Genomic DNA, 13,244 nt, shown 5'->3' with positions numbered 1-13,244 from the left:
AGATTAGATTTCTTTTTGTTTCCTGCAAGTTTTCTCTTCACATTTTGCAGGAAATCTTTTCTTCCAAACAGCTCAGGGGTGAAATGCTACCGGTTTGCACCAGTTCAGGTGAACCAGTAGTGATAAAAACTACTACCAGTTCCTCTGAACTGGAATTTCCAATGATCAGCTGTGCCATGGGGTTTATATTTGCTAGAGAGCAGAAAATCCTAATTTCTAGCAAAGCTAAATCGTGCTGCACAGCTGTCGTTCCCCCCAACTCCCCGCTATTCTACTTACCTTCCCAAGCCTCCTTTTGCTGTGTGAAACACGCATCTGGGGCGCACTGCACATACGTGCACAGCGTGCTTTTGGCATGTACTGCGTATGCGCTGGCAGCAAACAAGTGGCAATCCATGGAGGATTTCACCACTGAGACAGCTATCTATTGTCCCCAGGTAAAATCCAAAATAGAAGATGCCATCAGAAAGTTTCATTAAAGGGGTGGCGGGTGGGGAGATGTTTGTGCTCAGAGATTATCCAAATGACTTTCCAGATTTACCTTCCTAGAGGTAGAAGGGATTCTGACACACTCTTACCTAGCAGGAATCTCTAGAAGGTTGAATTGCTGCAGGTACCCTCATTTTATTTCCCTGCCTATACTTCTCCCATGCTATGAGTGTGTATACGATTCTATGTGCTTAGTTGGGAAAGGCTGGCATGTGCATCCTTTCTCCTCTCAGAAATGGCATATTCTATTCATGTGCCCACCTCCTAATCTCCTTGGCATCTTCGATGCCTTCCTTATTTCCTTCCAACAACCTTGATTAGGGTTCCAGGACAGTATGTTGCCCTACCTTTGATACACAAGCTTTCCAATGCCTTCACTTCCTTTCCTTTCCTCCCTCTGCCACAGCTGATAATATCCCATTCCACTTGTCTGCTTTCTCCTAATCCAGGGGTCGGCAACCTTAAACACTCAAAGAGCCACAAAAGTCCTAACCGGAAGCCCCCCATTCAATTCTGGAGCCGACTGGAAGTCCAGTTCCCCTACCATAGAGTCTCCTCCTAGCGTGGCATACTTTTTCCTCTACCTATCCTAACCGAACACCCATCAGTTGTGAAGCTGACCAGCAACAGGGAGCCACATGGTGCTCCAGAGCCGCAGGTTGCCGACCCCTGTCCTAATCTTTCCAGTACTGTCTCTGTCCTCCAGCACTTGTCTATGTCTCCTCAACAGCTGCTAATCCTGACCTTTGCCTCATTGACTCTTAAAACACTTGTGCCTGGAACATTGCCTTTTCTTCTTAATCCAGGAGAAAACAGCCCCATTTTGCCTATATCTGGACTGAATGAATGAGTTTGGTCTGGAAACAAGCCCCCTGGCAACTCACAAGTTCCATGTTTTGCACATTCCTCTCTTGTACTTGATAATCCCTTTATACAGAACTCTTTTTATGCCATTAAATGTAATAAACTTATTTTTTTCTTTTAAGCCTCATCTCCAAAAGTATTTTGTTGGATGTGTCCCTCTTTGGGATATTCCGAGAGACAACCTCTTACTTCAGAGAGCAGTTGGACAACTACTTCAGAGAACAGTAGCAGCCCGAGTATCACCCCTTCCTACACTGATCTTCAATCAATAAATACAGAGGATTTGACTAGTGGAAGAGCATCCGCTGAAGACTCAACTGGTAAGCAACATTTTTTATTTATTTATGTAATGTATTTATAAGTTATCTCATTCCAGACAACTCTAGTCACATTCTTTCCTTTTATTGGCTAAATGTTGTTGAATAAATTATAGAATTCAGGAAATTTGTTTCCAGTCAATCCCCATCATAGGGAAATACCCATACTTCAGGCAGCATCAAGTAAGCTGGTTTGTCTTATTCCTACATTCTGGATGCTGTTATTCCAGTTATCAAACTCCAGTAATGAGGTAGCGGATGTTGGACATGTGTTTGAAGTTTTAGTTACAGTACTGTTTTACCCCTAGTGTCTTGGTACTTCTTTCACATTTAAAAAATCTCCAACCCTTGACTATGGAGAGTCTCAGTCATCCAGGTCATGGTTGTCCCACAGGTGCTTTTTCAAAAGGCAACTGGACTGTTAAGGGTAATCTGGGTTCACAACCAAGATTGTGGACCGTTGAGCAGAGCACCCTACGCATGAAAAGGACTGAGACTGGTTGTCTACAATAACAGTCACTTGCAGACAAACTGGGGTTTGATATTCCTTTACTTTTAAGGAAAAGGCAAAGTCATAGTCCAAAAACAATTCCAGGTCATACACATATAAAGTCAGTCAGTCAGTCTTCTTACCAATGTAGACTTGCAAACCAAACAAGGTCTTCTTTCAGTTTAGCAAAACACAGTTCAATTCACAACAGTCAGTATCTTGAGGAATCAGTAACTAGCCATGATCAAGCAACGATCATAAAGCTCAAATATACAGTTGCAGCACGTCTTCAGCTTATAATGCTGTAGCATCTCTTTAGATTCCCCATAAGTCCTTTTATACATTGGCTACAGAACTCAACCAATCAGGATGCTTGCATGATGCAGCACAGCCTTAAAGCAATATCATGCCTTTCTATAAACATACATAGTTAGTTTATATTTTGCCTGGCCAACTAGTTAGGCAAATAACAATTTCCTGACATGGACTTTCTTGTTTTTTTCTTTGAAAACATTTCTTTTAAGAAACTTCTTCAGTTCAATTCAGAACTGAAGAAGTTTCTTGGATGAGAAGCAAAATGTTTTAAGGGAAAAAACCAAAATCCATTTGCCTTTTGAAAAAGCATCTCCAGCCCTTCTAGTTAAGCCAGGATAGGATTTTCCCCCCATTAATAGATGGTATAGGGACATTATTATGAAACATGGAGTTAATTTTTTCCCCTGCCATTGTCTCAAATAATTTCTGTATATCCATTTACTTAACAAAACAAAATACATATTGGTGTTAAACTACAAATAACAGATTTATCCTGACCATAAGTTTAATGTTGGAATACTGTAGAAGAGGAAACAAAGACCAAAAATTATTGATGGTAAACCTTGTGATTTGATATTTTGAATAAGTAATAGGATCCTGTACTCTGCAGCACCCACCTGCCTACATTCACATCCACTCATGCTCCTGCCTGCGCTTGTACCCTCCCATGTACCCACCCCAACCATCTCTAGTCCTCACTTAATGATACAATGGGAACTGTTGGAATTGCCATTGCTAAACAGCATTCATGTGTCATTACGCTTTACAAGCACATTGCTTAGTGTTGGAAACTCTAGTCTCAATCACTGTCTTAACCTTGGAACTATTGCAATGGTGGGCTTCTACCGGTTCCCCTCTGACCGGGTGAACCGGTAGTGGTTGCAACGGGAGGCTCTCCCCACCCACTCGGACATCATCATGGAAACTCTGTGCCTGCACAGAACGTTCTGCGCATGTACAGAAGCACCACGTGCGAGTGAAGCTAGCGCACACACATGCGCATTCACAGTTCCGAACTGGTAGCGAAGGTAAGTGGAACCCACTACTGGACTATTTGTAATGTTGGATTCATGTTACGTTATCAAAGTAGGAAGATGCTCACCTTAAGGCATACATAAAGTGACCGACAGTATTTTGGTGAAATTAAACGGTTCATTCCTATGCATTTTGGGATTTTTGAGATCATTCCATTGCTTTGTGGTTAATTCATATACAGTAAATATGATACATTTTGCAATATAAGGGTAGTCATTCATTGTCTTCAAGTTTCTGACTATAAAATAAGTTTCTTTTAGGTTTTACAAAAAATGTTTTATAGAGTTTGAATAAGATAATTAACTACATACAATTTGGCTTCTAAGAACATATGCTTTCATAGAGAGGACTCCAAATACAATATGTACTTATTTCCTATTTCCCTCCTTAGCCAGTTTTCTTTGGACAGAAGAAAGTACAGTGGAAAAATGAAGGAGAGAGTTTCTTTCTTTTTTCTTAAAGCAAACTAACCCTGTAAAATTCTGAGAATAAGAATAAGAGGGTAATTCAGGGGTGCTATTCAGCAGGTTCTGACAGGTTCTGGAGAACAGGTAGCAGAAAATTTGAGTAGTTTGGCGAACCGTCAAATACCATCTCTGGTATTTGAGTGGGTTGGGAATGGAGATTTTGCAATATCCTTCCTCCAGGAGCAGGGAGGGAATGAGGATTTTTCAGTATCCTTCCCCTGGAGTGGGGTGGGAATGGAGATTTTGCAGTATCCTTCCCCTGCCACACCCACCAAGCCATGCCTACCAAGCCACACCATGCCCACCAAGCCATGCCCACAGAACCGGTAGTAAAAAAAAATTGAATTCCACTACTGGGATAATTGGACAATCGTACTCATCAAAAAAACATTGAAACTATTTCTGAAAGCAAACTAGTCCTGGGTAAAGACCAGCTGCATATGCAAAGTACATCTATATACCAAATAATATTTATGATGCATAATCACAACATCACAGTATGCTAAATCCTTATTATGAATCTAATATGTGATTTATGTATTTTCTATAGTGGATGGAGATGAGAATTACTAACACTAAGTGCTGTTATAAATAACTTCAATTTGATTATTGGAGTGACTTATCCATGCAAAGGTGTAATTTTCCATCATCAAATCAAAGCAAAGATCCTGCTCTGTCCCCAAGAACTGGAAGGAAAATGAGGAGGGGGAAGAGATCTGCTTACTGAAATAAGAAAATCCACTTAAGGTTGTTGCACAAAAGTGTGGGAAAGAATCATGAGATCATAATTGGTAAGAAGCAGAATTATGTGGTTTAGCACTGATGGGAGGTTTGCAGAACCAATTTTAGAAGCAGCTATTTTAAATGATAGAAAGCTAATTAGAAGCAGATTTTCGTTAAAAAGAATAGAGAGTCATAGGAGAAGGGTTGGACTGAGAAGTTGGGTTACTTGTTCTAACAGGATTTGCTGCAATTCTCCTACTCTTCCCTGGAAAAAGAAAATCTTGGTATAGTCTATAATCTGAATCTAAGTTAACTAATATATGATGTACACATAGAAGTCTTAAGGTTGTCAATTTAATATTTTTTAATATTAACCAGTTTTACACATCCAGGGATACAAAAAACAGAATAACAGAGTTGGAAGGGATCTTAGAGGTCTTCTAGACAAACCCTCTGCTCAACAGGAGACCCTATACCATTCTGGACAAATGGCTGTCTAATCTCTTCTTTAAAAACCTCCAGTGATGGAGTATCCACAACTTCTGGGGGCAAGCTGTTCCGCTGATTAAATTGTTCTCATTGACAGGAAATTTCTCATTAATTCTAGATTGGATCTCTCTTTGATAAGCTTCCATCTGCTGCTACTTGTCCTGCCCTCAGGTGCTTTGGAGAATATGTTGATTCCCTCCTCCCTGTGACAGTCCCTCCAATGTTGGAAGACTGTTATTATGTCACCCCTAGTCCTTCTGTTTATTAGACTAGATGTACCCAGTTCCCACAACTGCTTTAGCCTCCAGCTCCAATAATTTTTGTTGCTCTTCTCTGCACTCTTTCTAGAGTTATTTGTATTGTGGTGACCAAAACTGAATGCACACAGTTTAATGCCCCACTTATGCCTTTGGATGTGTGACATTATATTAGGTAGTTCCTTTTCGTGTATGCTTATTATTTATGTAGAGATCTAGAAGCAGCATATTATATTTTATTTATTTCTATGGCTACCCAACTAACTAAGATGACTTTGGACAGCTTACAACATTAGAAATCCATAACATAAAAATCATATACTTTTTCCTCCCGCAATGGCAGCAGCAACACAATGAGACCAACTACTTGATCGGCTAGATATCAAACACTTAATATTCAAATTGCATCTGGCATAGTAAATGCTGGAAAATATTTGGACTTTTTTTCCAACAGAAATGAAAACAATGGATTATATAATCCAGTTTGGGTAGAACAAATGGGAACCAGGAATTATTGTCAGAGGTACTCTAGTCCTATGAGGATCAGAAAGTGCAGACTTATAAATGAATCTACTGCTACTCTACTAATTACAAAAGAGAAATTAAGAAATTGTAATAATCAAGGGCAACTGTGAACTTTGTGATCACTTGAGGGCAAGTGGTAATTCTTCAGGATGAGTCACTTTTCTCACCAGGCTTCTGATTGGCCAATGCACAATTTCCTTTCATGAGATTGTGAGCAGGATGGTGATTCATAATTAGATTCGCAATATAAGTTTATGTTCCCTCTGGAAAATTCCATAGGACTTGGAATTTTCTGGAAAACTCATGATACATGAGCAAAAGTAAGCAGAACGTTTTGTTCCTACCCTTTACGTAGTTTTGCTCACCTGACTTATTTTGCTCAAATACAGTGTAAATCTGATCTAATGCCCAAGCAAAACACCAATCAATAGAATAAACATGACCAGACAGCTAGAATATCTGAAGCTCTATTGAAATAGAAGCAATTAGCAAAAGCAACAGCTTGGGCCAGGGATTAATTTTTATCAAGGTTAAAATAGATAAAATGAAAGTGGAACAGAACTTAGTATATATAATAACAGTCTTTCTGGCTGAGCATCAAAGAAGGATGATAAAAAGAAAATGATCTAACTTAGAAAAAAAAACATGGAGGCTATCAATTAGAATGAAAGCTGTACAGTACTGACAACCTGTAGCTTTTCTTTGAATAGAAAAACATAAAACACTTTTCATTCATCTCAATTCACTGAATGGCTCAAGCTTTCCTTCAAGTGAGAGACTGAGCTGTATCTGAATGCTTGTCAGATCATACATAACAAATGTATTTAACTCTATATTTACCTTACTGGCTCAGATAAGTAACCACCACTTACTGGTCTATTAGGTAATATTGTTCTAGATCCAAGGCAGATCTTCACTTCAACTTCAAGAATTTTCCCACTTGACTAGAGTGAGAACATTAAAAATGCTATGATACGTGCATATGTGTATTTACCAGAGGTGGGTTTCAGCAGGTTCTGACTAGTTCTGGAGAACCGGTAGGGGAAATTTTGAGTAATTCGGAGAACCAGTAGTAAAAATTCTGACTGGCCCCACCCCTATCTATTCTCTGCCTCCCAAGTCCCAGCTTGTCGTGTCCCACTCTTCCGCTGACGGCCGGGTCAGGGAAATCCGAATCAGGCTTGCCTCTGCAGCTCTGCCCAAAGTCCTAGCAAAGTCCTCAGAGCAGGCAGGAGACCAGTAAGTGACTTCAGCAAGATAAGTTCGACTTTTGCCTGACTCAGAGACTGCCAGAAAGCAGATCCTTTATATAGGCCATGGGGTGTGGCTCCATGACTCAGCACTCATTAAGGCCTGCCCCTCCCTTCCTTCTGTTGCCTCCGCCTATCCAGCCTTCTGATGCGAGGGTTACACCAATCAGCAGCTGTTGGGAATAAACCCTCCTCAGGCTCACATGCTGTGGAGGAGGGGGAGGGGTCTAGCTGCTCCGTTTGCCTGGGCATGGAGTCAGGGCTGGGGCCGGGAGATGCTCCTTCTTCTGCAGTTTGTGTGGGCATGGAGCCAGGACTTGGGCCGGGAGGCATACATTCCTCAGTGTTCGGGAGCAGGTAAGAAGGCCCCGGCTGCTCTGAGGGCGGGCAAGACACAACACAGCTGATCAGGAGGAAATAGGGATTTTGCAGTGACCTTCCTCCGGAGTGGGGTGGGAATGGAGATTTTATAGTATCCTTCCCCACCAAGCCATGCCCACCAAACCACACCCACAGAAGCGGTAGTAAAAAATTTTGAAACCCACCACTGGTATACACATATACAGTACTTGCCAATACAGAAAACATAATTGAATGAAATTTGTACAAGTATCTTATTCTAAGCAATGTAGTTTTGTCACTTGCATGTTTGCATTACTTTTTCAAGACTGTGTTACGTATTCCTTCCATCCTTGAATTGACAGAAAAATAGGTTGCATAAATTGTGCTGCCCACACAACTAGGTTTATTATGTTTTTGGTGTTGTCCTTATTTCATTTAGGAATATTTTGGTGCACTAACTGGTGTTTTCCCCACTTTCCTTTCTCCTTGCTGACAATAAAAACACTCCAATTTGCTGCCCTTAAGTTGTAGTAGTAGGGCTTTCTAGGTTCTCATTCCAACTTCATCCCATAGCCATCCTATGCATCAGAATCAGTGGTGGGTTTCACTTACCTTTGCTACCAGTTCGCTCGCGTGCACGCACTTTCTTCTCTCGCATGCGTGCCACTTCTGCGCATGCACAGAGCATATTTTATGACATCCGGGTGGGTGGGCGGAGCCTCCCACCACCATTGCTACCAGTTCACCCGAACCCGGGGCAAACCGGTAGCAACCCACCACTGATCAGAATGTTGGTTTGTTTTGACATAGGCTATTGATCCTTTGTCAAAACACTAAAAAAAAAAACCTATTAATTGGGACAAAGTTTGCAAAAGCAGGGGTGATCTTGTTAAACACCACTACAAATTGAAGCACAAAGCACTCAACAAACATAGGAGAAATTACACAACAACATGGGAGCTTCCAAAGCAAATAGTTGTCCTTGTTCTTTTGTGACTTTATTATGTCAAAGTGTCCCTCGTTTAGTTGTACTGGTAGGACTAACTAGGTTCTCATTCCAACTTCATCTCACTAAATGAGAGAGCAGAATCATGATCTAAGTCCAATGGTCAGATTTGAATCAAGATTCTTTGTTTCTCCCTGTTTTGAATTTTTTTGTCCTCATTTGCAGAAAATAATCAAAAAGCAAAAGCAGTGGTATGGCTGGAGCTAGACTAGACAATCTTTAAGACTCTTAAGACCCCACCAACTCTTTTGGTAACATCCCACCAACCCTAGAATCATGCTACAGCTTGACTTCCCCTATTGCAATATTGGTATATAACCAGGCATTGGAAAGACAGAACATTGTACAAACATGAGTGAACCTTTGTTGCTCTCATCATCTTGGTTCTTGGTTATCATCCTTAGATGATGAAGGGAGATCAGTGGGACAGTTCCTCATGTCTTTGACCATTAAGTTGAAACACAGTTGTGCAGCAAATATATGACATAAACTTCAGACATTAGGATTGTTAAATAAAATATTTAGGAGGAACTTTAATTATAGGAGGAAAGATTTGAATTGAACATTAGGAGACACATTAAGAGGTTTTTGACATAACAGTCCTATTAGCTAAGATATTTTCAATTTTGTTATGCACATTTTATAGAAAGGAAAAGAACTTGCACCTCTTATTTTGCTTCTATAACATCCAAATAAAAGCAGATTGAAAATTAAAAAAAACATGCTTTATTCAGGGGCAGGATGTTTATTCTAGTGTGACCTAAGGTAAAACCCCATATCAACCACCTATCCAAATTTTACTTGGCATTATGGGCTGAGAATAAGTAGAGGCGTGTTATAAGGATATGTCTTTTAAAACCAGTTATTATCAAAATCTTATTTTGATTTAAGAATCAGCCTTATTTCTCTGACTCTCTCACACACATATTATTTATCTATGATCTTTTTCTGTTTATAATATGGTCTAACCAATTTTCATATTTGAACTGCTCTTTAAGGAATGGGGAAGAGCAGTAGTGGGTTTCACTTACCTTCATTACCAGTTTGGAACTATGAACACGCATGCATGCTTGCTTTGATCGGATGCGGTGCTTCTGCGCATGTGCAGAGCATCCATGATGACATCCGGGCAGGTCGGCAGAGCCTCCAGCCGCCGCCGCTACTGGTTCACCCAAACAGGGCTGAACCAGTAGAAACCCACCACTGGGAAAGAATAATATTCTTCTGTCTCTTTGAGAATTGAAAAGTCTAGGTCATCATTTCATTTCAAGAGCAGTTATTTTTGGGAGGAGTGAGGTAGTAGAACTGGGGGAATAAAGATATGTGCTCGTGCCCTTCATAAGTTTAGCACATATGGCTTTAATAGAATAATTATATCTATCATACGTAGCAATTTGAAAGACAGAAAAAGCTACTAAATGTTCGTGGTACTATGGTAAAGTTTAATACAGGATGTGGGACTCAGTGAAAGTTTACATATGCTATGCTCAAGAGATTGGACACACAAAAGTGGCTAATCAGAGACCAGTGTGTGAGGTTTGGTATCATCCACTTGTTAATGTTAAAAATTTTAAGTGTAATTAGGATTTTTCTCAAGTGGCTAGAAAACTGTGAAACACACAATAACTGAAAAAGACCAGGGAAACTTACTCTGAATTATTCCCCCATTTCTCAGTCTTTAAATAAAAGTAGATTCTTAAAAGAATAATTCCCTGGATTTAAGGTAGTCCCAAGCCTGCACTTCCGCTTTTTCTGTTTTTTCTGACCTCCAATTCTTAATACCTTTATGTTCCATATATAAAATATTTAGAGAGCTTATGATAACTTCACCAAGTTACCAAGTTAGAACAACAAATAAATCACAATAGGGTCCAAAGTCTCAAGTCCATCCTACTTCACCTCATTCTGCTTTGTTAACTGTGATGTTTTAGATTTGCTTTGAGTATTTGAAACGGTAATTTTTTGCCTCTGAAGTGCCCTTAGTTGTCATTCTTTGGTCTCTATAAAAAACAACAACCATGATGCGCTAATTCTGTTATTCATTATCAGAATTGCATTTTCTTCTTTTAAGAAATCTTTTTTTTTATTTTAATTTTTAAAAAGTGGTGTAGGGTTTTCTGCCTAAGCAGTGGGTTGGACTAGAAGACCTCCAAGGTCCCTTCCAACTCTGTTATTATATTATATTATTATATTAAATGATGGGAATGGTAATGTTGTGTGACCTATTACATGTGGAACTTTTAGAGAAATTGCAGTAGCTGTGCTATGAAAGTGTAAGGATCTCCATAATCAGGAATAGTAATACTTGAAAAAGTTTTGAAATTGCCCACTGCTGAAGAAATGGTACAGAGAGCATAAAATAAAAATGTATGTTAACTTATCTAATTTGGGCTTAAAAGCAATTCAGAACCCTAAGAAGACAGTTTTGTGTCGACATTGTGGGCTGTGATCATTTTAATAATGTGGTTGACAAATTCATTAGTTTACTTTAAGACACATTTTAATTTATCCTCAGTAAAGGAAAACAGTGTTGTTGTTTTGTTTAGATTTCCTCACAGTTCAATTTTTATTTTTTTTCTCATTAAACACCTCAAACACCAATTAAAAGGAAAAAGGAGAATAAAGCACTGTATTTGGGACTGGCTGTTTTTGATGAAGTAACCAATTGATTGAAATTGGAGCTCCAGGCAGCAGTGCCCAGACACCTATTAGCTCATGCTTAAGGTTTGCTGATGGTTATCATAGCTCAGACATGGAAATGGAAATTTAAAAAGTCACTGCTGTAATTTCCTGAACTGTCCTAAAGAGATTTTGAGGAAAAGATATAATTTAATAGGTGTGTTTGAGTGGAATAAACAGACAATTTAACTCTTGACTGCCATCAGAGTAGATGTCAAGCATTCAGAAGCCAAAATAGCAAATAGAAAAGTAGCAATTGATTAGGGGTGAAATCCAGCAGGTTCTGACAGGTTCTGGAGAACTGGTAGTAAAAATTTTGAGCAGTTCGGAGAACCGGCAAATACCACCTTTGGCTGGCCCCAGAGTGGGGTGGGAATGGAGATTTTGCAGTATCCTTTCCCCAGGAGTGGGGAGGGTATGTAGATTTTGCAGTATCCTTCCCCTGGAGTGGGGTGGGAATGGAGATTTTGCAGTATCCTTCCCCTGTCATACCCACCTACGCCCATCAAGCCACACCACACTACCACCCACCAAGCCACACCCACAAAACCGGTAGTAAAAAAAATTTGGATTTCACCATTGCAATTGATGTGTTTTGTTAATAACCATGGATTTAATTATGTCTCTCAGGTATAGATCTTCAGAGTTCTGACTGGAAGAAAAGTAGTTGTTATGTGTTTTATAAAGTTCTCTGTGTTGAACTGAGTTGAGAAAAAGTGTGATGCTTGCCAATCCTAAAACATTATAGCACACAGCTAAATCATACTGAATAAAAGAATCTTGGCTCTGCAGATTAGGCAGTTAGCATTCTCCAAAGTGCTTTGCCGTACCTCTTTTGTGACATGATGTTCTCTAACTGCACAGCATTAGAATTTGGTTGGGAAACTTTGCATAAAAGAATTGGAACGCTTTTGGGTGCTTTGCTTTCAGGAACTTGTTTCTTCTCTTGCTTCTGGGCTGATTTGTTTGTAGAGGCTGAACTGCCTCAAGCAATGTAATATCAGAGTGAACTATGGGGTATCCTTGGAGATTAGCAAGATTTTCTTAAGTCTTTTCTGTTCTTAACCTCTTTCAAGACTGAAGCTAACAGGCATTTTATTCCATAGCAACTTCGCTAAGACTTTCCCTCTGCTTTTTTCCCCCTTCCCTCTTTGTGAAATATATAAAAACAGTTTTGTGTGTTTTATAAACAAACAATGTAAAAGGAATGCTTTGAGTGCTATAATCTCTCTTGATGCTTTGCATTAATTCTTAGCCATAAAATGAAACGAGGTGAACCAAAAATGCTCAAATATCTGCCCATTCTTCATTCCTTTGTTTTCTCCTTTCTGGGAAAGCGACCCCTTGCCAGGCACTTCCATATCCCAATAATCCCTTTTTTTAACCATGTTTTCATGACATTGCTCTCAGCAGTTTGAAATCATCCTTAACTATTCCATTGAAACTGATTTTTTTCCTCTTGTTCTGCCACAGTTTTTACCATGGATGTGATCTGGAATACTTTATCGACAATATGTTGCTACATGGTTAAAGCTGGAATCTGCCCAGCATTCATTGGCCTCTGCCACTCTATGGGCATACCATTCCACCATTACTGATCATTAGAAACTGTCCTTCATGTTCATTTGGGCTTGAGCTGCAGAATTAGATACCTGATTTCCCAAAAGACATAGTTTGCGTAATATTTTCGTAACACTTGTCCAGTCCTATATATGCTTCTTGTAAATATGGGTATAACACTGTTCTGAAAGAACAGTAGACTGCACTAGACCTAAGGTTTACTGGACTGTTGAGAGAGTCCTAGTCCTGAACTGCACAGAAAGTCAATTTAAATAAGACAGATAAATTACATTACATGGGTACAGTATTTCAAGGTGTTGGAAGAAAGAAATATTCTGCCCTTTTAATATTTCTTAAAATATTTCATTTTCTAGGAGAGACCTGGGTTTTAACTTCCTACAATGGTAGACCCATACTATTCATGTAGGTATATGCT

At 39.5% G+C, this 13,244-nt stretch overlaps 1 protein-coding gene across 1 annotated transcript in view; it reads left to right on the top strand.

The window, feature by feature from the left end:
• STON2 (stonin 2) overlaps window positions 1-13,244 on the top strand; it is a 107,439-nt gene that overhangs the window by 38,308 nt on the left and 55,887 nt on the right. The window contains exon 4 of the mRNA XM_058162466.1: window positions 1,476-1,673. Coding sequence (XP_058018449.1) covers window positions 1,476-1,673 — 198 coding nt within the window. The remainder of the gene's footprint in view (window positions 1-1,475; window positions 1,674-13,244) is intronic.

The sequence above is a fragment of the Ahaetulla prasina genome, chromosome 1 (genome assembly GCF_028640845.1).
Source record: "Ahaetulla prasina isolate Xishuangbanna chromosome 1, ASM2864084v1, whole genome shotgun sequence".
In the NCBI taxonomy this organism is placed as follows: Eukaryota; Metazoa; Chordata; class Lepidosauria; order Squamata; family Colubridae; genus Ahaetulla; species Ahaetulla prasina.
This window is presented reverse-complemented; position numbering and strand designations above follow the sequence as displayed.